At 40.8% G+C, this 24,879-nt stretch overlaps 1 protein-coding gene across 4 annotated transcripts in view; it reads right to left on the bottom strand.

The window, feature by feature from the left end:
• ephb1 (EPH receptor B1) overlaps positions 1-24,879 on the bottom strand; it is a 168,408-nt gene that overhangs the window by 68,254 nt on the left and 75,275 nt on the right. For all 4 annotated transcript variants that reach the window (XR_015125997.1, XR_015125999.1, XR_015125998.1 and 1 more), the window contains exon 3: positions 23,564-24,245. Coding sequence is in view for 1 of the 4 variants with exons in the window: in XM_086271449.1 (XP_086127575.1) it covers positions 23,564-24,245 (682 nt within the window). In the remaining 3 variants the exon portion in view is untranslated. The remainder of the gene's footprint in view (positions 1-23,563; positions 24,246-24,879) is intronic.

Below are 24,879 nucleotides of genomic sequence, written 5' to 3'. Positions count from 1 at the left end.
TTTGAGACACAATTAAAAATATTATGCTTAAAAAATTAAAAATGCTGGACATTTTATAGATCCTATTTTCTGACATTTATAGACTAGGATTTGGCCAGCCCCTCTTATAAGCTGTTGGGAAGGATTAGCGATAAGGAAAGAATGAGAAGCAAATCAGGTTAAAAAGAGAGATGATTTATATACACACACACACGCACACAAGTGAAGGCGATTCCCAGCGAGCCGCAGTTCTTACATGTCCTTTGGCTGGGCTGACGGACACACTGTGGGCTAACTGACTGACCTTATGTCTAGTCACACAGCAATTTCCACACACAGTCAGAGCACCAATATTTATCAAACATACATGATCAAACTGCACCAAGTCCAAATAGAAGAAGAACACATTGCTATTGCTATGTCGTGGATGTTTAAGACCTGTCTTGATACAGCAGATGTGCAAGGGTTGTGAAAATGTTACTGCATATAGGCAATAATGTTCCTACGGGTGTGTAGGGGGGCTCTTTTTTTAGTGTGGGACTGATAGTTTGCAAACTCTCTTGACTTGTAACACTGACTCCATGTGTGATGAGATCAAGCTTCTTCTAATACAAGAACATAGAGACTCTATAAAACTCTCCCTGGCCATATGTGGGAGCACATACCAGCTGCAGACCCATTTTATAAAGCAATAACCACCAACAATATCAGAGATTACAAGACGATAAAACGCAGATCAAAAATTCATTTTTAGCAGGAGAAGGGAAGGGATCTTATGTCTCATCATCTTTGCCACATAAAATTCAAACATCGGGGGAGCAGAGCACCGCACGCATGCAGATGGCGTCTCACAAAAGCAAGCGAAAAGCTTCAAATGCATTGCTCGGCTCTTCTGAAAAGGGATCACAATAGGTTGTTCAGCGTGTGTTTAATGGGGTGTGAGGAGAATATGTGCATTGGATTCTGCCCTCGGGTTGTGTGTTTACAGACAGACAGTAGCTGGGCTAGACACTCATAAATGGGAAAAAGTGAGGAGAAAAGCAGGAGAGCCCGTGCTGATTCAGCAGTCTGAGATAGCGGTGCTACAAATGAGTCTCTAAGCAAACCTATGAGCAAAAGAATACACACACACTCTTAGATTCCTGTACACAACTCATGTAAATGCACACACTCCTTAATCCTACGAAAACGCTCCCATACTGGCATCAGTGATATCACGTACTATGACTACAGCTGACCCGATTAAATGAGATGGCGCACCCGCATTTTCCGCCACTGGACTAAAACATGTTTGACAGAACCTGAGATAATTTAATACCTCTCCTTGGGAAAACCGAAGACGCTACAATCAGCATTACAGGAGGTGAGATAAGTGACAACCTGGCAGAAACAAAGCAGCCCCGCAAAGACGCAAGCAAACACTTTAGACACAACATAAGATTAATATCTGTCTAGATTAGAACCCCCGCTCTGGTTTTCTTCCTTAATTGAGGAAAGGTTTGCGCACTATTTGCTCTCAGCAATGACTTAATCCTTAAAACAGACAAAAAAAGAAAGCACAAGCAAAACACAAAAGCATAAAAAAAACAATTATGCAAATGTAACATTTCAATCCATAGGATCTCTTCAGGTAAACTGCCTCGTTCCTTTGCACCATAATGTTTTTTGGGTTTTTTGTTTTTTTTTTGCTCTGGTGCCTGAAAACCTGTGCCTCGGGCGTACTTGCTGTTTTTCCTCTGTCTTCTCCCTGTAATTGACAAATCGTATGTGCATGAATGTTACCATTAAACTCATCAATTAGCGCCCTACTAGTCTGCCTCACAAAACCAGAAGGAGGAATAGATATGGGCAAAAAGAGAAAGTCAGAATGATAAAGTGATTTGAACTATTATGTCAATAACTCACAAAACCGCAAATGTCTCATTCGAAGAGCAGGCAGCCCCTAGAATGTATCGTTATGCTTTATTGATATTGGAACTGAGCCCAAAATCTTTCTTCCTGATTTGTGAATATTTAGATTGCAGGAGGTCAGGAGTTCCTGTGCCGCAGAAGGGGGATGGAACAAGGTGAAGAAGGAGAGGAAGAAGAAGAAGAAGGACGAGAAGAAAAAGAAAACATGTAGCACGCAGAGCCATAACTCATCAGATGTGTTGGTTTTCAGGGAGATGAAGGCTGTAATATTATATCAACAAGCAATTAGTCTCCCCAGTGGGGGAATAACCCACATTTGAAATGGCTGTATGCAGAAACAAAACATTCAGTCCTCTGAAGTGGTCCCTTCAGGACTCTCTTTGCATTGTTCAATCCTCCTGCTCACTTCTCTTTCCTGACTTCTCTTTGTCTCTCTCCCTGGAATTGCTTTCCCCCCCCACCTTGTACCTTTCCTCCCGTTGTTCCTTTCTCGCCTTGATTGACAGCTCTGACTCTATTCGAAGGCTGGCTGTCTTTCTTTCCCTCCCTCTCTCTCTATCTCACTCTACAGTTAGTTGACGGAGGTATGGCAGCTGTGGATCGCTGCTCACTACTCATGACAGTCTAACTGGGATGACTTCATGTCATAGCAGAGCCTGAGCAGCAGAGTTGAGATGACGATCTCCTCAATGTCATTTTCCCACCTGGTTCAAGATTACTGATAATGACGACAACCTAAATCTCTCCGGCGTTAAGAAGCATGCAGACCACCTTTATACACCAAACTGTTAATTTGGAGAAAATGTTCCGCACAACATTGATGTATCGATTAGGCAGGACAAACAGGAGAAGATTAGCAATATGAGAAAGTCTCTGAGAGCAAGCTTTAAGAATGGTTGATGTGCAGAGCTGCTCAGGGGTTAGGCTAAGCAATACTGTATGCTCGGTGAGCGCATAATACAGTGCAAACTGCAGGCAATACATCAAACGTGGAAGCACACTGGGAATGTCTCGCATTAGCTGCATGTGTTTAAGGTGTGAAGTTGCAAAATGTCTATAACCCATAAGAATTGGAGGCAATTGGAGACGTGGGATTAATGGAGGTAGAGTGATAAATATTACATTAGCTTGTCAGGGAAGCATCACTAGGTGTCGGCTAGATAAAATGGAAATGCGCGAGTCAGGGATTGAAGAAAGCCAAAGGATTATGACCAAGACAAGATTGGAAACAGGTCTCCTATGCAAAAACCCAATCAAAGTTACAGTATACTGTACTAAATCCTTTCCCTGACTTTTATATGGGAATGGCTCCCAGGCACGCACGAGGTTTAAAACCGCTGTAAATTGCTTGACAGATAATTGTGGGAAAAGCAATCAAACATGGAGTAGTTGATATGGAGAAGGTTATGTAATAAGTCTGATCATTTCTCAAGGAATTTCCATTTCATGTAATGAAAATCCAGCAATCCAATATAAAGTAAGCGACATCAAAGACGTTTGGTTTCATCAAAGCTTTTGGCCTGATGTAATCAATATAGCTTTTTTTTAAAAAAAAAGGAATTCCGACTCTGTCTGTGTGAGGTTTTGATGCAAAGAGGGTGTGTGACCTGCCAGCGACCCTGAAGAACCGCCCTTAACCCCCCCAGTGAACCCTTAACCCCAACCCTCATCCATCACATGGGACATATCAGCCTTTAGAGGCTTTGGATTCATGCATACGCCCACTCACTCACAGACACTCATGCAGACAGACGTATGTCTGGGTCAAGACTCCAGTTGACCCCTATTTTATGATTTTATTGCTGAGGCTCTGAGAAAAACAACACTCTCCTACTAAAACAAGCAGAGGATGTGGTTGCGCCAAGCCTGTGTATTTATGTTTATGTGATATCTAAAAAAAATACATCAATTGAGCGGTGAAATGAACAGGTTCGTTTGACAGAGGGGACACAAAAAGTGTCAGGACAGCCAACACCTTAAAACAAAAAGGCAATCAGCGGTGCAGTGTATTGGTATTCAGCCTTGCTCTTCTGTCATTGTTCATTTTCCAGCCACAATCCACGTAATGAGCTGCTTTTCCAACCCAGGTGTTCCATTTCTTCACAAGGTCATTGAAAAACACAATACAATTATTTGAGACCGACGCATGGGCTGAAACAAAGCCTTGTCAAAATCATCAGAAAATGCCCGCAGGATATTAAAAGTCAGGGTTAAAGTCCTCTCAGGGCTATGATTTATTAATTTATAGAAACTGATTTAAGAATAATTGAGCTTTTTTTTTTCCTCATCACAGGTCAACACTGGCCAGATATTATGCATCTTCTCACAAGTGATCCCATTCCTTCCCTTGTTTTAAAGGCATTCGGAGTTCACAGTGGTGACATCATTTGGCAAGTCTGGTCAGTATGAGTTTCCACTATGCCCTGTCATCGCCTTTTAATCTCAAAGAAAGAGAGAGAATGTGGGAGGGATAAGAGGGAAAGAGAGGTTTTTCAGGAATAAAAGGGACGGTCAAAAAAGGGTGCAGTGCTTAAAGCATACCTCGTCTGCTTTTGTTAAGACCAGCGGTGCTGAAATGTTCCGCCCAAAGAACACTCCCTCTGAACATTAATCATCTGTCCATTCTGGCCCTGTCAGAGCCTGTCATCCAAGGTAAAGCAGGCAGCTAAACCGACAACCACCCACATACACACAAACTCACACGCCCATGAATGTTGCCCACATACAGCTATCCTGAACTTTCTGCTGCCGTAGTCCCAGCCACTGCTCATCTGGACATACCTATTCTTTCAGCTAGCTAATACAGCAATGCCTGATGTTGCAGAAACTTCAGTGAACAATAGCTAAACCCCCTTGAGAAAGCAAGATGTCTTCCAATTAGAGCTGTGGTTCAACACTGAGCTGTATATTGCTGTGTGAGGCAAAATCTCTGTAAGGAATGAAAAAAAAAACAACAACATGAAAAGTAAAAGAAATTTGCATCCTACTTTAGTTGTAGACACTGAGGTCCTAATATTTAGAAAATTATAGTAATTGAGTCCTGTCACACTCCTGAATGTGAACATGTCCGGAGAAGAAAAGCCATGTCTGACTGGTTTCAATAGATGGCAGTGCAGCAGTGAAATAAGTAAAGGATGAGACAGTGTCCAGTTTAAAAAAAAAAAAAAAAAAAGGAGGGAGAGAAATAGGCCTGTGTGTGATTTCTCCAAAATATTCAGTTTGCTTCACATACAGATATGAAATTCAACAGTTTCACTGCTAATGCTAATGAACAGAACATGTGTCTCCCAGACAATGAATAAAGGATAACACATTCTGCTCCAAATTAATTTGTGTGTGCACGTATCTGTGCATGTGCGAGTCTTAACAAACCAGCAAACAATTTAGCAGACAGCCCACGCCCTTGGGCAGGCTGTTACCATAGTAACCTTACAGCCAGTATTTTTTTGGCCCACACTTTTCCTTTGAACAGCCGGCCAATGACAGACCAGCTGACTGGGAAATCTGGCTTTCTGAAAGCACATGCATGAATTGTGTGTCCTCATGTGCACGTGCATCCGTGCTTGCGTATGCGTGTGTATAATACGAGCCCGATACAGATCGAGGGAGCCAAACGATGCTTTAGCTCCATATAGACTCAAGTGGCACGCTGGCAATTGGCTTGTCTGTATCATGTCATGACACATTGGCTTAGGTCAGTTTTATTTCCAGGAAGATGCAACTCTGTGCCAGGGCTCCAGGCTTATATTTCAGGCGGACAAGTGGTCAGAGAGGAGCAGAAGAAAGATACAGAGAAGCCGCAGAGGTGCTGGAATTCCAGGAAACTCCATTGTGCCAGTCTATTTCTGGTTGGCAGGGTAGTAGAGAAGACGGCCCTCATATCACCGCTCAGCAGGCAGTAACATGTGCTTGCACTACAATCTACACTGTAATCAGAACCTAACAGGGGACTGGCCAGGCTCATTGCCCGCTGTGAACTAATAGAGAAAGAACAAAAACAAAAAGACAACACACAAGGAGGTGCAAGGATCGAGAGTTTCTCGATGACGGGTGAAAACAGAGGGATGTCACATTAGCTAGAGGCATTCTGTATGCTCAGCATTTGACTGGCTGCAGGATACGATTCATCTAAAATTACTCGCGTAATAAACTGACTCCACCACCATTACTAACTTACATTTATTTTATTGTGATGTTTGTGAGTGACTAATTTTTCATTTAGTGACTTTTTTCATTATGTTTTTTTTTCCCCATTGTTGGTTTATTAATTTGCTTTGTTGATTTATTTATACCTATATTGGTTCATATTTTCAGCTTTAGTTCGTTTTCTCAGTGGATTTTTTTTCCCATTTCAGTTTAGTTTTAATTGAAATTCAAATATGATTTAGTTGATATGTTACTTGTTTCAGTAGCTGGAAATCAGAGAAGGGAGCCATTAACTCAAAAACTGGGTGTTTATTTATGTTATTTTATTTTAGTATCCATTTAAAAAAATACTGAATGCCCAAAACTTCTCCAGATGCATCATCAAGGTCTGAGTGTATATGATAGATATACCAGTGTCTTAAAATAAATAAATAAATACATATACTTAAAAAAAAACTGGCATGAATGGGTAAATGTGGATCAAGTGCTTTAACTCATCAGTCAGTTTATCAGAATAATCATCAGAAGCCGTTATGATTACCTTGTGATTAATTACCTTGTGTTTCCAAGAAAAACAGTATCAAACTCAAAGTAGTGAAACCTTTAGCTTCCTCTCAGCACTTGTCTCTTTTAAGCAGATCTAGAACAATTAATCTATAATAGTTAGCCAAAGATGCCTACTCTTGCTCCTTTTCCTAAATTGCTGTTTCTTTGCTCGACATATTCCATTTACAGCCTTTAAACCTTATATTACAGACTAAACACTACAAACAAACGCTGTAGAATAATAAGATGCGGAGACAGTCTGATCATTAAAAATTGGATTTAATTTACACGAACAAATACGTATTTCCAAAATACAAATTCAAGTACAAAAAACCCCCCCCAGAAAGATACGGTGACATATGTTCAGCAACAGTTGGATTTTTAATCAGTTAGCCTCATTTGGTAACACAGGAAACCTTTAACTTTATTCAATGAAAGAAAATGTGTGTAATCGATGATTGTGGATGAAACCTCAATAGGTTTCTCAAAGCTAAATGTTTATAGCTTGCTCACAGAAAGTTGTCTTTTTTAACAAATACTAATTTTACAAAACAACACTGACTTGTTTTGTTAAACAAATACAACAAGTAAAAACCCACTCCGGATTTATGATTCACATTTGCAAAAGACAAATGTATGATTTGTCACTATGGTGAGTGTCACGGCTCAGCTTGTTACTCCAAAATAAAATGGAGTGTGACACCAGAGTTTATAAAGAGTTTATTAAGAGTTGAATTAAATTTCTAGGGATAAAGTACAAACACATCTTGTAAGGTGTGGATAATTATTGATTAAGCCATGCATCACCCAAAAACTGTTGCACTGATACTGCAAGACACGTATTGGGTTTCACTGGGTTTTATTTATTTTGCACATTTTTATATTTGCCTTAAAATTATACAAGCAAGCAGAAAACATTCTTTCTTACATTACCACTATCAAAGTCCTGCTATCTATCTAGTGTCACTATCTAGTGGAGACTGTTGATCTTAAACACACATTAGCTCCCGATTGGTTCAAATGTTAAAAAAACTGTTGTAGCAAGGCTAAAAGTCAGCTTTAAACACTCATCTATTCTCAAATACCCAGCCTGTAATCTTAGGGTGGGGTTGAGGGGGCACGCTAATGAGTGTAGAGGCCTGGCAAGAGGGATTAGCAATTATGAACATACAAGTGGAGTAGAGTGATAAAACAACTGAAAAACAAAGGTCCCTTCACTGTTTACCATTCTCTAATTTGATTCCTAATTGAGCGTACATAACACAATGTTTACACCAAAATTTTCTGGCAAAGACAAGCAGCCATGGCAGACACACTCAGCTGAACACAGCTATGCTCGTCCCTTTGATGATCTCAGGAAGAGGCTCTCCTGTTCACAACAGCATCGCCACATAAAAGAGCAGTGACATGTGTCTGACCAGCACCGAGCATCTGCACCAGCTCATGGTGACGCTGACATTTTCATACACGGCAAATATGCTATCAGACGGTAGCAGGCTACGAGTCAGTTGGATAACGAGAAAGAAAAGGAGTCTGGCTTTTTAAAATCTAATAGAAAATTTAGAGCCAGCCCTTAGGCTCCAGACATAACTAACAAGACAAGAGATGGACAGGTGAGAGTGGCGAAAATGAGAAGGGAGAGGTGGTGTGAACTACACAGGAGCTCTGAAGCCTTGGATTGTGATGACATCAACTATTATAAAAATAGCTATATTAATTCTACATTCACTAGTAAGATGTTCCTCCAGCTATCCCTCCATCCGCTGCGCACTGCCCTCGCTGCTTTTATGCGTAATAGGAAGAAATGACAAAATGTTTTGCACCATAAGAAAAAAAGCACAAATTATGTGTGAAGCGTAGGTAAGCAAAACCGACCCAAGCGCAGCATATAAGGGTGTGAGAAAGGGAGAGAAAGCGGAAAGGGGAGGTGTGAGCTAAATAAAGTGAGAAAGCACTCAGGAGTACATCTTGTCACTCAAGCTGGTGGCGGCAGAGTCCCACAATATGTGCGCTGTGTGAAGCAGCCACTTCTCATTGAATGCTAAGTGACAGCTAAGCTATTACTGCTAAAACTGACAAAGAGGCACCAGGAAATAATAAAAAAAAGGTTGCATGACAAATACTTTTTAAATTAACTAAGCTACATGTTCTGCACGACACAGTCCAGCAACAATCAGGTCCATGCGTGACTGTGACTCAACAGACGAATGACATGCATAAAATTTTTCTTTTTTCACAGAATGTTAAAAAAAAACCAAAAAAAACAAATGGTTATGTTTAGCAAATATCATTTTGCATGACAAGAAGCCGACCCCATTTCCTGGCACAGAGTGCACCTGCAGCTGTGAAACTCTCAAAAGGTAACCGGACCCAGAGCTCATCTATATTCATGCCATATTTACATCTGCCTGACCTCTTCACAACCTTATCAGTATCGCCTTCTGCAGAAACAAACACACACTAACACACAGAAATGTTGGGTGTTATAGGTAACTGACACCCCCACACCACCCGTCAAAATGCGGACAGTTCTGACCTTTATCAGACAGACTTGGTCAATAAGCCCAGAGCTATAAACGGGGCACACATGTGTTAGCTGGGTGGAATGTGCTTTTGTGCTTAAAGTGAGTACATCCATATGGTGCCTGGACGGATGCAACTGTGCATTGTTCGCTTGATGGAGATAAAGAATAAAAATTGCATCATAGGCTGGTGCTCATGGAGCGCTAAGATATTGGACTTCAAATAGCCTTCAGAACAGATACTGAAACACAAATACATTTTTCATTTATATTTACATTTCATTTATGTGTTTTTATCAAATATTGGCTGTAATATTTGGTATTGAGGTTTTAAATATCAACCTGCGTATTCTGTATATTAATCCATATGGTAGCTGGGATAAGCTCCAGCCCCCATAAACTCTGAAATGGATAAGCGGAGGAGGACGGAGGGACGTTCTATTATTAAGTCTTTTAGAAAGATATTCACTTTTTCACTTTTTGAAGCAGCATAAGGGCAGAAAGATGATGTGAATTATAGAAATATTAGAAAACAATACATTTTTTTCAAAAGGTAGAAAAAAATGCTAAAAATATGCAGAAATAAACGTTTAGTGGAAATTAGAAAATATACACGTGTATTTTATTTTTTTTTTACCAGGTATTTATCCTATGTGTGGATTATAAGAGTCTGACTGCTACTGGGTGATGATTGCAGTCCATCCTGCACAGTTGCTGTAACAGTCAACTACTGCACGAGCTGCTCAGGGCCAGTGTCGGGTGTTGTTCATAATGGACATTAGCTTGGCTAACATTCTCCTCTCATCCACCTTTATTTGTCAGTAAAGTAGTTAGGGGCTAAACACATCAAGATGAAAGCAAATTTAACTTTCAAGAAATCTATCAGCTTTATCAAGAAAGGGGATTTGCTGGGCTGTTCTGAGGTAATGAACAATATCGGCAACAGACATCATTAAGTCAGGAAAAAAACACACACACAGACCGTGTGCACTTCAAATTGGAAATTGCCAGTCTTCATTTGACTTCTTGACATTGTGGTGAGATACATACCAACACACTGTCCAAGTGAAAATCAAGGAGTAACACAACATAACCAATTGGGAAACTAGATTATCCATATAAATGACAGAAAAAAGTTAACATGAAGCAAAGGTCGAACAACATCCAGTGCACTTTTGTGCCTGCTTAAACAAAAGAGATTTTAAACTTGGTCATTTAAAGTAGGTAAGGTTGGATTAGGTACATTTCCAAAGCTTATCAATTTCTGTTCTGCCACAGTCACATCTTCTTGTATTCATGCTACTGCCTAATTAGGTTAACATACTGTAAAAAACACAGCAGTACTGTCTTTAAAAAAATAATGACACAAGCAGACATAATATTGTGGCACAATTTCTGTAAAATCAGCAATTGTAAAGCAAGTATTGAAAGCGTAATTTAGTAATGCAAGGCTACCATTGCTAAACTGTAACTGATCTTGCGTGCTCAGTTTCATAACAACTGGAGCTTACATTAAACTCAAGTCAATATACAGTATCATAACATACAATTTGCCCTACAGCTCTGTAAAATAATAACAACAAACTGCACAAATGCATAGACACACAAAGGGGTACAAGCATGACAGTGCAATGCTGAATAAACAGGACCAAATAAATAGAATATGCACTGACATACACATGGGTAGACACATACGCACGCAATGAGTGTCATACACGTATCTGAAAACTTCAGGAATGTTATCGCATGATAACAGTTAAGACACGCATTGTTGCAGAGACAAAGCATGCATACAGTACCTGTTGCATACAAATATTCCAAGGAACATCCAAATACTGAATGGATATACTCAGATATGAACATCAAAAATAGGGACTGGGCCATCAAGTTACTTGGCAAAAAACCTTGAGTACACACAAAAGATGGGTTTGTATTTTAAAAAATATAGTTGAGCTCATATTTCTCTAGTTTATTTTTATGTATTATAGTTTTTCTTGCCTTTTTTCTTTCTTTTGGAAAGTACCACTTGTTTGGTTAAGGTCACATAGAAAGAAATAAATCAATCAATAAAAAAATGAAACATAGAAGAACAGGAAATGCATGCAATGCACACACGCACATGAACGCACACAAAGACACACATAAAGCACACCTTTCCTGAACAGGACATATTGGATTAGGAATGATTTTTTTTCCCCCTGAGTCCTGTCTCACAGGTGCTAGATTAAATGCCATTCCCACTTTACTACAGATGGCTCAAAAACAAATCATACAATCCATACGCACACATATTCACATACATACACACACACACACACACACACACACACATATACAGAGAAATGCTCACCAAGGAGATATATAACATGTTGGCACACCCAAACACTAAAGCACCTGTACGGTCCAACGCGTCTCCTCTTTGTATTTCAATCACTGAATCGATGGTTCTAAATTGATTGTAGCTGAGCAGGGGCCAGAGATGTTCCCCCTGGCTCGCTGCCCTGGCCCTCTATTGATTAGATCTGAGAGAGCCAATTGCTTTCACACTGGATTAAGGTGTTCCGGGGCAGTGAGCAAGGAGAGAGAAACAGAGGGAGAGAGACAGAGTCATAGAGAAAGGGGGGAGAAAGAATAGGCTTAGCATCCTGAGAGATTCACCTACAAAGCAGTAAGATCAGGTCAGCAACATTAGCAATTAGTTAACAAGTCATTTGTTGGGGGAGGATAGGTTTGACCATGTATCCACACCATCTACTGGTGTTTCAAACACGTACATATACACAAACGTAGGCAAATAATTTAATTTACGTACAAATTAATATATTTTCTATAACACACATATAATGAGACATAGTCAAGCACATAGAAAATGCACATATGTCTGCAAATTTAAACACGCACACACATGCACACACCTTTGTGTTGCAATCCTTCAGATCAGAGGGCGCTAACACAGATCAAGGGTGTAATCTCATTCCACCCTGGAGCTAAGAAGCCCAGGGCAACAGTATTACACTTCAAAGCTTCAGTCTGAGTTTGTTACACATTCCAGCTCCAAAGTCTTATGCACTGTAACCTAGAGGAATCAAACTCAAACTTTACTATCAGCCAGCATCACAGGATCTCTTCTGGCTTGGATCAAATGATAAATATAGTGCGAAAAGTGGATATATCTTTTTTTCTTTTTCTTTTTGCAGGGTAGGTCTTTTTCCCCCCGAAGTCTGCATTCACATACCTCTTTGCCACATCTATATTCCACAGGGGGCTTTGACTTTCTATATGAGAGAATGGAATGGGCGGAAAAGGGCCAAGAAGAGCCTTCACCCTTCGCCAAAGACAAGTACTTTTGTCTGGCTGATGTCCCCTTCTCAAACCATTTCCACAATGGAGAGGCTTCCAATCCAGATTAAGTGCTTATGAAAATGAAGAACTGCGTGTTGAGAAAAAAGAAGGGACTGCACAGCCTCTGTGGACCCAGGTCACGAAAGCTAGGAAAAAGGCCCCTCGGTCTGAGTCCTCATAAAGGAATTTCTTGGGGAGCAGCAGCCCTATTCACATGGCATTAGGGGTGTAAAAGCCTCACACTGACTGCACAAGTCAGGCCAGCTCAGAATGCATTTGGTTAATACCTCTATTGTCACCCTCCTTCTATGACTGCTCTCTTAGCAGTGAGAAGCAGGACAGTGGTAAATGGGGAATTAAAGAGGCAGAAAAGATGAGATACAGAGAGAAAACAAGGAAGGGAGTGAATAAGAATCAGTGGGTGTAAAGCCCTCACAGCCATACTTATATAGTATGTGCGTGCACAAATAAATGAATGTACATCCACAAATAATACTTGTTGTGTGTCCTGTTTGTGGGAGGCCAACACGAAACCTGGCCAACACAATAATTTATGTGAGAGTTAAGAAACTCAACAGGCCTACAAAGCCAAAACACATAATGACAGTCCAACTACGGTAGCCCATAATATAAAGGTCAGTTTATAGGAACGCAAGAGAGAAAGAGGTGTAGAGGGAAAAAGAGGGAAGAGAGATAGAGGAAGAGTCATTGTGAAATTGACTGAGTGTACGAGCATGTGTGCTTTTGTGTCCCTTTCACTCCGTGTTTGGTTCATTCCCCAAAGGGTCTTATTATGCCTCGCGCTGGCCCCATCACAAAAGCAGTGTCTTTGTATCTCAGCCCATGTAGCACCCCTAGAGAACATTCTAGACACAGCAAATCCATTTGTTTGTCAGCTATAGCTGGACTAATCAGATATCATTCTCTTTGAGAATACCACTGTGCAGCCTGGACTAGCACTATAGTAATGCTGGCCCAGCACTGAGATAACATCTCAGTTCTTTCAGGCTCTTTCTATTTTGTAAGTACTGCACATAGACATCATAAAATGGGGATAGAGGGTAAGTGGTAAAGCTATCCCTGAGTACATTGATTGATCTTCCTAATAATACAGCTACTTTATTAAAACATATTTCCTGATACTGTATATTAGTCAAAAGTTACAACTAAAAGTGAGAGGTACACCACTAAAACTACACAAACTGCACAACAATGTGCAAAGGTTAACTGTATGAGGAGAGATCAATTCTGATATACTGTATCACTTGTATGTAGCACCAGACCTGTTGACACAGACTCACTCACAGCTAAAGTATAATAGTTGTGTAATTGGTTGTTGTTATAAAAAAAGGCTGTCTTAGAAGTTATTAAATAGCCTGAGCTTTGTGTGTTCTTTGTATTTGTCAGTCTGAAAATATACCTTTCTTGTAGCAGAACCACAAGCCTTAAACCTGTAAAATACAGGCTGACTTAACTGTCAAGGAAAACATGTAATTACATCCACACAATGATATAGAGCAATACAGATTATAGGAGTTGTCTAATTGATGTATAATTGCACATTGTGAGGTTGTGTTTGATACAGCCTGCTCAGTTACGACCTGGGGAGCTGAATTACTTTAGGATAATGCAGGGTGTCATAACATAAATTACACAGACATAATTCTTTGCATATGTTTAATTAAAGATTAAACATAGGAGCGTTTACAGTGTATATATGCAATGTTGTTTGCTTCAAGTGTGCAGGAAGTAAGGCGAATATGATTAGGTTAGGAAATTAGACACGCAGAGGTCAGCTTGAGGTGGTAGTGTTAGTAATCGTGTACATGTGTGGGTTCTCAATGTGTGTACAGGCATCACACAAAAGAGACTGAATAGTTTGCGAGCCATGACACAAAGTCTACCCCAGCTGCCTACGTGGGGTATCCCAGACATCTTGCCAGCCCATCCACAGCCAACACAGGGAGGCAAACAACCATTCACACCTACAGCCAATTTAGAACCGAACATGTGTAATTAACCTAGCACACATGTCTTTGGTCTGCTGTAGGAAGCCGGAGCACCTGGAGAGAACCCACCCAGGCACAGGGACAATATGCAAATGCCACAAAGACAAGCACCAGCCAGTGGATTTCACTCCAAGACCTTCTTGCTGTGAGGCGACAGAGCTAACTACTGCACCCCTGTGCAGCCCTAGAGAACATGCTAATTTTTTAAGTACACTTCACATACTTGAAAAACGGAAAATGTTTTCCAGCCTGACATTACTCGTTGTTTTGTGGTCGAGTTGTCATTGAAGGTGGGACGAACAGAGCTATATCGGCCCCGCCATAATTGCAATTCAATTCTAATTAGATTGTCAGTCCACAAGTTCCACAACATAAATTTGACTAATCCACATCTATCAATGAGCAGCTGATAGCCTCCAGCAAGCGATGAGACAATTTCCTGGAATTGAAATGTGTCCTTCTGCCATCACACCACACAGACAAACAAACAGTTTTATTAGCAGGACAGTGAATATTGATGGACACTGATTAGGTTAGAAGGAGAATAAGGTACGATGGAAGGGGGAGGGGTTGGTGTTTCTGCTTTCCAAAGCAGGTAGTACTCTGCGAAGAGGCTCAACGTGTCGCCTCTTTACTGTGTGCTGGAGCATATTCCAGAGGGATGAGGCGTGGAAGAAGAAAACAAAAATGAGGGGGAATACAGTTTCCCACATGCCGTGCAAGCTGAAGTGTCTCTTGGCATTTAACATTTGGGTATCTTGTGAAGACAACACAGACACTGAAATACAAACTTATAGAAATGCGATATTTTTGTTTTTCATTGAATTCCTAAATGTGCATTCATTAAAAAAAGGAAATTGTGGTAGATTTGATTGATGGGGTTCATGGTTTCGGTGAGAAGGTGAAGTAAAGCCCTTCAAAGCAAAAGCTTTTTGTGTTTTGTCATGGGGGTGACATAGGCAAATTAGGCAGGGCCCCAGCCATCAGATAAATGCTGGGGGTTCTTTGTCTTCCTGTGTCCTTGTGCCACTGGTTGGCCTCGGCTCCCGGTGTCAATCACTGAGTGGAGCGCAGGAGAGGAGACATGTACGTATGAGGGCTGACTGTGAAGTAGACGATGAGAACTGAATGAGAATTTGGCGAAGTAGATTAGAAGGGGTCCTGGGTCAAAGGCAGGCCCGCCTAATAAGTTCCCCGTTCCACATCTGGGAGAACGACCAAGTGAGAGATGGCAGCAGCAACCCCAGTATAAGCCCAGTGGCCAAATCCATAACCCAAAAGTGACTGAAGGTTAGAAAGCCAGACTAGAGACAGATACAGAGAGGAAAACAGCTGAAAGGGGAGCAAAAACTAATAATAAGGAGGAGGGGGAGGAGTTTGTGTCCCTCCACAAGAACAGCTCTGGTTGTGGTGGCTATTTCAATTATGTGTGAACAAAATCTTTGGATTCCCCTCGCATCATTAGAGACCGGGTCTGTTGTTGCAGTGAGAGCTGCGCATCTGTGCTTCGGGTCATTATAAACACTCTGTTTGGCCCTTAGATTCAAAAGGCCTTTGTCTGGGTCATGCTCTTTCACCAGTGCTCTTTGCCATTCAGCTTATTGAGAGCCATGGAAACAAGATGTCTTTCACTCTCTTCTCTTTCTTAAAGCTTTTCTCTGTCTCTTCCTCCCACTCCATTTTCCTCACACCACCCCGGCCCTCTCTGCAATAAGACTAATAGGAACAGGAAGAGTCAGATGCTTACTTAATTGGGCTTCAAGGTGACTTAGTAAATGCTGTGTGTGTGTGTGTGTGTGTGTGTTGTTCAGTACACATGGATGGTTCTCTGCAAATGAAGTAAACTCTGTGGAACAGGAGCAGACACGGCCAAATGGGATGGAATGGGCTCTAATAGGTTACCAGGTCTTTGCGGGTTTGTCTGTCAGATCTTTTACACTCAGATAAGCCATACAAAGAAGTAATAAAAAAAACTTACCGGAGCAGAAAAACGTAAAAAACCTAGTGCATAGCCTGCGAAACCGAACTTTAAGATTAAAATACTGGTCGGATGGATTCAGTTTATGAATGTGTTTCTACTGCTAGACTCTGAGCAAGAGCTCTTTATTCTCTAGAGAGAAATAAGCCTGCTAATTGATGTCCGTGACAATGAACCCTATTGGGATATATGGGGATTTATAAGCTTTTAGGCTAAGGTTAATAATGTGATAAATGTGCCCACCTCACTACATTTAACATTTTTAAAAATGCACACGTGGTAGAAGTAATATGTTTTTCTTAGTGTGTGTGCTCATGCCCCATGATGGCAGCCATTAGACAGGAGTAAGGCAGCCATGATGAATCGGCACTTAGCCCAGGGAAGCGCTCTTGCTCAATGGGCTGTGAATCTCCTGCTGCCACTGTCAGCCTGCTGAATGTTAAATAAAGTTATTTGAATATTTGTAATATTAATGTGGCAGCATGTCAAAAGCCTGCTGGAGCCTAACAGTGAGAGAAAATATGAGAGAACTCATATTGGCGTGCCAGCCTATAGGACTGCTCGGGTGAGGAATGACATAAATACTAGGGGTGCAACGATACACAAAATTCACGGTTCGGTTCGGTTCGATACTTTGGTGTCACGGTTCGATATTTTTTCGATACAAAAAAAATGTTCATGCATTTTTTATTTGTCATTTATTAAAATTATAAATATATATTTTAACTCAAAAGTACAGTTTTTAAATTTAACCCTAACCCTTGTGCGTGTTTTTTATTTTGACAGCGAATGCGCACCTGCGGACCACTTATGTGCAGCCCTGGTTATTTAGCTCATCATATTGCAGCCACAGAAATTCTTTTGTCCATGAAACCATAAAGCTGCACTTTCTTTTTGCCTTATAGTCTGATTTGTCATAACTTCTCCGTTTTGTGGTAAGCTTTTCTTTGGCTGTCACTTCTTCACCCTGACCTGTCTTATTTGGCTCAGCAGAACTGAAATGCTTTTACACATGCACTCACATAAGCTCAGCGATTCTCTGCGGGATCAACCTCTCACATGTTTAAGCTTGCTGCGGGAGATTTCACTTGTCATGTTTGCATAGTAAGCTAACGATTAATAAGACGATGTCAGAGGAATTGGTGCACAAATTATCATCACTCACAGATCAGTGCTGTCGCTCTCTATACACAGTTCGCACGATTGCAAAGTGAAAGCAAAAAAACAAGCGCAAATTCAAACGCGACTTCAATATGTCACATATTGACAGTGGCTCACCAATGCCAATGACATAATTACCCAGCTACATTTCTGAAAGAATGCAAAAGCATTGACATATATTTTTCCTACAGTAGCCCGACGGGCAGGGAAGAGATAGATTTTGGTAGCCCGACTGAAAAAATCGCTAGCTCCGGGACGTCGGGCTAGCGATATTGCAAGCCCTGTATCTGATTGAGGAATCACTCATCTTTGGAAAAGAGAGTTTATTACAGAGAAATGGCTCTTTCCAAAATAAAAGCTATACTATCCGCTTCTTCTGGGCTATATTCTCAGCAGCATAAGGAGAATCATGTGCTAACAGCTGTCTAAATGACTCGGCTAAAGTTAGTAGCATGCTTGTTGTATTTGTCTTTGCACTAGGATGATGTCTGCGTAAATGTGCAGTCATATTCGTTGTGTTCCCACTAGTGCTTTCAGGTTAATCTCGTTGAAATGACCTTAACGCCACAACACGGCAAATCTCCGTTAACGAGCTACCGCCGATCGCTCCGTGCATGGGGCTAGACGGCCAACACGTTAACGAGCTAACTGCGCTAACACACTAGTTCACACCAATGTAATTGAGCATTGCATGGCACATCCAACATACTGTTTTACTTTAGTCCATGACTCGCTTACCTTCAGGGTCATACGTCACATGAAAACCAAAATAATTCCAAACGCCAGATCTGAATGAGGTTCAATTTGCCTGTTACAAGGAGAGCTTAACTTCTGTCTCGCTAGCTTGCCCTGCGCTCTTCCTTCTGACTATGCTGTCTGTGTTGAGCGCTCAGTGAATCTGCATTCGACTACTCCGCCTAGGCTGCACTGTCAAGCCTAGGCGGAGTAGTCGAATGCAGATTCACTGAGCGCTCAACACAGACAGCATAGTCAGAAGGAAAATTGATAAAATAAATTACAAATGTTGTATTGTTCGATACATATGCGTACCGAACCGAAAGCACTGTATCGAACGGTTCAATATCGATACGAATATCGTTGCACCCCTAATAAATACTAAAGTAAATAAATACATACTTATGGTCACTGCACTGGAATATAGGATGGATGGAGGGATGGATGGATAGTATGGAGCAAAATTCTGGGAATTCATATAGTACCACAGATAATGAAATTAACCAGTCAAATTCTCATTTCCCACATTTCATTCATAGCCCGTTCACATCCATTTGAAAGCAATCAGTAGCTGCAATAGCAATGCTTCAATTCCAGACCTTTTGCGATTCCCTGAGCCCACACAAATCTCCACATCCACACAGGTGGGGAGAGTCTCAACAGCTATGTGTGTTGCATATGGCCTGTAAAGAGTAAAAACAGACGAAACTTTGAGAATAACCAATTACAAAATTAAACAAAATATAGCTAGCCTTATAGACCTGAAGAGGACATTTGTCAGCCCAACGAAAATTTGGCTCCCCACAGGAAATAAAGTTTTAACACCAAAATTAAGAATAAGCACTCGAAAGTTTTGAATTGGTTTTCATAGAGGATAATTTGCAACTATGCCACATCGTCCACTTTTAAGAGCTTAAACAACAGAATAATTAGGTTTCTGTGGTGTTTTAATTACTTCAAATTAAAAAAAAACATACGGAACATTAAAATGATCAATGCTTAGACAGACTCAAAACAAAACACATGACGCAAAGCCAGCACGATCGAGGTGATTCCATCAATTACTCCTCAGGTGGGCCTTGACACCAGTTCTAAGAAGGGTCAGTGAAACCATCCTACAAGCCTGTTTAGGATACTTGAGTTAAGCAGGACACACAGCCGAGACAAGCTTTGTATTGGTAGAGGTAGCGGGGTCTTATTTGGAGTGTCTCGCTCGATTTAACAGGGAGGTGATAAAATATTTAGCGGATTGCTTACAAAGCTAAGGGGAAGAGAGCGAGGAACAGAGAAAGAGGGAGAGGAAAAGTGGGGGATACCCAAATGGCTTGCGTAGTGGCTGGGGAGCTGGTAATGAGGATGGCATGCTGGCATCATCGTTACAGAGCACAACAACTCTACATGGTCTCTCTGCTCAACCAAACACATACACAACACGCTACCTGACAACAATTAAAACATATAGATTAATGAAAGTGCAATCAGGTGCTGGGAAGCTCGCACATGCCCTGAAACAACACTGAAACGCACATATTAAACCTGCAAAAGAAACAAGCGTTATTTCTGCTGTCACGACAAAGAACTTCCAAAAAAATTTGAAATAAAACCATCATTTATCAATTCAAAAAACTGGCTTTCCATGTAAAAGGACAACTATTCAAAACGATGATCCACCTAACAGAAGTTTTGGTATGGTGGGTATAATATGTAATATACAGATGCATAGCTAGAATAAATGCACTTTCGTTTTCATGTCACTATAAGCAGAAACAAATTTTTACCTTCTTAGGTTCTGGTGAATTAGGCAAATTACATTAATTTGTGTCTCAAGAGCTACATAATAAAGGCACTAATTGAAAATTTTCCACACTTTACCAGACTGTACACAGTACTACTGTGTTCCTTTTTCTAAGCAATACCTTTTTGTTTTGTTGGTATCAATGAGGGGAATTATTCCAGCATGAAACTACATGCTCTTATATTCTTTTTGTTCCTGTTCCTGTTCCTTCATCGCTAATGGGCAATTACTTCTGACCCAACGCTGAGGCTGCGTTATTGCACCAACCCCACAATTGATTGGTTGCCCATAGAACTGAGCTTCCACAAGCACTTTAAGGTTAGATTTCCCTGTTTAAATAATGGATTGCAAGTCCATGAAAAGAAACTGCACAAAAAATAAAAAGGTTGAGATTGCTGTTATTGGAGGGGACTCTCAGTGGAGATGAGAGGGGAACTGACTCCACACAAGACTCCAGAGAGTGAGCTAGTTATTTGAGCTAGAAATGGTTAGATCATCTATTTCTACTCCGGCCTTTTTTTTTTTTTTGTCAAGTCAGTGTTTGTGCTGACGACTATGGTTAACCAACACAACATTTTAGGCCACAGTCTCACAGTCCTAGAGATCGATTGGCAATCATCTGGTAACCACTGGTTCAGACGGAAAAATGTATATTACACAAAGATTTGTGAGTAGTTTGCTGCACCTAAAACCTCTTTACTAGCAGATTACTGCATGCGCCTGTATTTTGTATGGAATATGCTGATATATCTGCAAACACTTGCCACACGGTAATGAAACGGTAATGAAACCTCCTCCCGCAATGAGTGTTCACAGAGAAATTGTATCTTCCACACAAAATACGGGCAAGCACAGCAAACTTACGAGTGTCCAAAAAATGGCAAAGAGGTTTTCTTTGTAGGGGTTACCTACTGGTCTGGAGACCTGTGGGATCGAGGCCTCACAGATTCATACTACTGTCAACTCTTGTTAAGCTACAGACCCCAGTAATTTCCTCTTAGTATAGGCTGAATTCACTAGCTTCCATAACAATACTAGGCATACATTTAGACATTGAGCTTAGGCAGTGCACTATGAAACAAAGCAGGAAAACAAAAACAACACAAATAGAACAAAAACAGGCTTCAACACTGGATGAAATTTCAAACATCAGTATTGACCAGAATTTCGAAGTCCCTGCACTGCTGCTAAGTAGTGCATTTCCATCAGAGAGAGATGAGATGATTATCTTAGCTGGAAATGTACTAGAGAAGGAAGTCTGGAGGATTGTAGGAATTAGTGGTCTTTGTAGAGCAATTTCTACAGTGAGACCATTGTCTGTACATGAACATGCGTGTTTGTGGTGACTTCCACTAACACAAGCCACAATAACCCTCATACTAACATTCCAGTTATTCTGCACCAAGTGTGCAGAAGCCTGAGGTAAATAATGGGGAAAGAGGCAAAGTTACGCTACACGGAGAAAAGACTGACAAGGATCAGTGTAAGTTTACATCCATTAAAGACTATGAGACTGTCAGCGCTAGAGGACAGGCAAGGTTATTTGGTTCATTTGAATTAAAATTCCTGCACTGCATAGGAACACAAGTGCATGGCATGCTCATGCACATGCCACACATGCCAACAGCATGATTAGTGAGTCAGGATTTAACACGAATAAACAAATAATTAATGTAAACATGAAGCAAAACTAGCATCAAGATGAAGTCTGTTAACAGGCTTGAAATGATCCAATCTTCATGTCAAGAATTATGACAGTGACGAGAGCTACTCGCCTATCGATAAGACTCTGAGACCAAGACGTTCAGGAGCCCGCAGTCCAGTAACAAAGAAGGGTTGTTAGGTCAATGTACAACCAGGAGCATGTTCAGTGGACTTATGAATATTCAGCACAAATGGCTCGGTCTGACTGTAGTATTGTAACCGAGTACTCTATCAAGGCCACGTGGCTTCAAGGTGATGACAATGTGTAGTTTGTTTTTATTTTACTTATTATAATTATTTTGTTGTGTTTTTGTTTTTATATTGCAGACCAATACATAAGTATTGTGTGTCACAAACACATAAGTTTAAGAAAAGAAAGACAAAAAAAAACATACTTAGGACATTTTTTTTCAGTGAAATAATTTAACATTAAATATATTGCGTGTACCAATCTCAATGGGCAGTCTTAGCATTTGATTTAAGTGATTTTGTCCAGTACATGATGGACATCAGAGGAATCAGCTTTTAATTAGACTGTTGACCATGATTTTCGGCCTAACTGGATTTTATTCTAAATTTGCATGATCTGTTAGCAAACTGAGCCCCTGATTTATTGATAATTGTACTTACTTAAGAGAAGCGAATATCGGATAAATCAAAGTCGCTGATCAGCCGATCACTTTAATTATTTACAAGATAAACAAGAGAGTCTATCTTATGCATTTAAAGCATTGAATACACAGATTACAATTTATTTGTAAAGAGAATTATAATATTGAGAAATGGTGTAAAAATTTGAAACTAAATTAAGAGTTTACATCAACCTAAGCACAGCCTTTTAACTTCTGCCCTGTTATTTTCATTCGAAAGTCATCCAATCTTTGGCAAGGACTTTGTGTGTTTGTTATGATGTGCGTTAGTGTGTAGGTGGGTTTTGCGCAGGACATGGTGCAATGTGAGAAGGATACAGTAGACACAGTCACACACAGTGTGCTTTGTAGATATGTGGCACTTATATCTGTTTATTGATCAGACCAGATGTGGGTAAATCAATCTTATCTGAGCTTCACACACTTTCCAACTAACCCCGAGAGGCAGGCCAACCAATACTTTGCCACACCGAGAGCCTCAAGCCACTCGCATTATCGTCAGACACCTTGAGCAAATCTTCTGTTTGTATATGTGCGTGTCAGAAAAACAAGGTGCATTAGAGGGCACGCAAAAACAGAAAGTGACAGCTTGAACTAAAAGCCCATTCAACCTTCCTTTTAGATATGAGCTATTATCTATTCCTCAGAATGTATTCATCAGCACATCGCACTGAGGCAGAATTAAACCTTTTGTCATCTGAAAGGTAGGATGGACATTCACAGCAGATTACAACTCAATGCTAATGTATCTTTTTAGTTCCCTGGAGGTAGATGTGATTAAGGAAAAAGTATGGTGTATCATAAGCTGCAAAACATGAAACACAATCAATTCAGCCATTACACTAGAGTGGAAGACCTGTGACCAAAGGTAACATGATGCCCTGTTGTATGTGATACCAAAACAGAATAAATTAATGCCAATAGACTAAGGTGAATTGATCTGTTCTATTCCGAGGAGTCCATCTCTTTAAAAGATTGAATAATGAAAAAGAAAGAAAAATGTACGTAGGGCCCAGTAAGTCCTGATAATACACTCTCATAGCAACCATGGTGTTTTTTTTACAGAAAAAGATCAATCCACTTACCTCGGCAGACATTGCCATTGTCAGGTTCAAACCCAGCTTTGCAAGTGCAGCTACCGATAGGAACCATCCACTCTCCATCTCCGTTACAGTAGAGCTTTATAGGGACATCTACTTCCTCTGAGTTTGCGATGCAGGTCCCTCTAGCAATGACCAGGGAAGTGCTTTCAGCCCCTGTCATGGTCTCTGGAAAGACTGCAAAGTTCTGAACCACACTTGGACACTTCTTATAAAATACCCTGACTGACAGAAGAGACATACAGGCCCCATAGTCCTGAAAGGCAAGGTAGAAGCCATTTTTAGACAGCGGACCAAAGCTTCGCACCTCTGTGTTAACTTTCATCAGGCGTCCGCCAAAGTCCACCTGTGAGAAGCTTTCATCAGCAGCAATGGTGTCCACTTTGAGGTAGGGGGCCTCCATCCAGAAGACTGTGCCTTTAGTGGCAATGACAGCATCGTTTTCATAATAGTAGAGATTAAACGTCTCCTTGCAGGAACCGGGGACATTTGGGATGGAGCTGCAGTCGCGCACGGTGAATCGTATCTCCACATAGATGCGCTGTGCTCCGCGGCGATCAATGAAGGTTGTGAGGAGCCAGTTGTTTTGACTTGGTTCGAAGACATTGCACACCTGGTATGTCCTGATGGTGTTGAGGTTTTCGTCATAGCCACTCACCTCCTCCCACTATAGAAAGACAGAGAAGAGAGAAAGAAGTCCACATGGCTGATAAGTAATTATCTGCTATAAGGCTGCAGTGCTCACTCTTTTTTGATAGAGAATGCTAATATTGGCAGAGCCACGGAGAATTCATACACATATCAGTAATTTCCCTAAGGCACTAACTTGAGTCCTCTTCCTGGACTGAGAAAAATGCATCAGCTTATTGGGGCTTGTTAATCCACTGATGACACACAAATGTATTACTTTAAAAAAAATTTAATTCCTCAAGTGCAAAGCAACAATTTATTGTCTTGTTTATCAAGTAGGCTCACAGCTGTAGGATGTGCACTCCCACTGCATAAGCGCAAACCAAGGCATGATTTTGGATGCAATACCGTTTTCTGTCGATGCCAAGTTTCGCTGGGCATTGAGTCGATACGTTACAAAATATAGTGTGTAACAAATTCAAGATTAAGCACTGCTGAATTACAATTAGACAGACAGGCAGGGACTTCACGAGAGCCAAGGATGGATGGAAAGCCATTTGAGTGCATACTGAACTGAATTTCACTGCAGGCCATTTCTTGCAGGTGTGACCCAGAAAGGGTCTTGGATGAGCATCAGAAGCCCCTTGGGGAATTAACTCAGTGCACCAAAT

The sequence above is a fragment of the Aulonocara sp. 'chitande type north' Nkhata Bay genome, linkage group LG18 (assembly GCF_057382095.1).
Source record: "Aulonocara sp. 'chitande type north' Nkhata Bay isolate Kocher_YH1m ecotype deep benthic linkage group LG18, A_spYH_male_GT1.1, whole genome shotgun sequence".
Lineage (NCBI taxonomy): Eukaryota > Metazoa > Chordata > Actinopteri > Cichliformes > Cichlidae > Aulonocara > Aulonocara sp. 'chitande type north' Nkhata Bay.
Note: the sequence above shows the minus strand (reverse complement) of the source record. Positions and strands in the feature narration are given on the sequence as shown.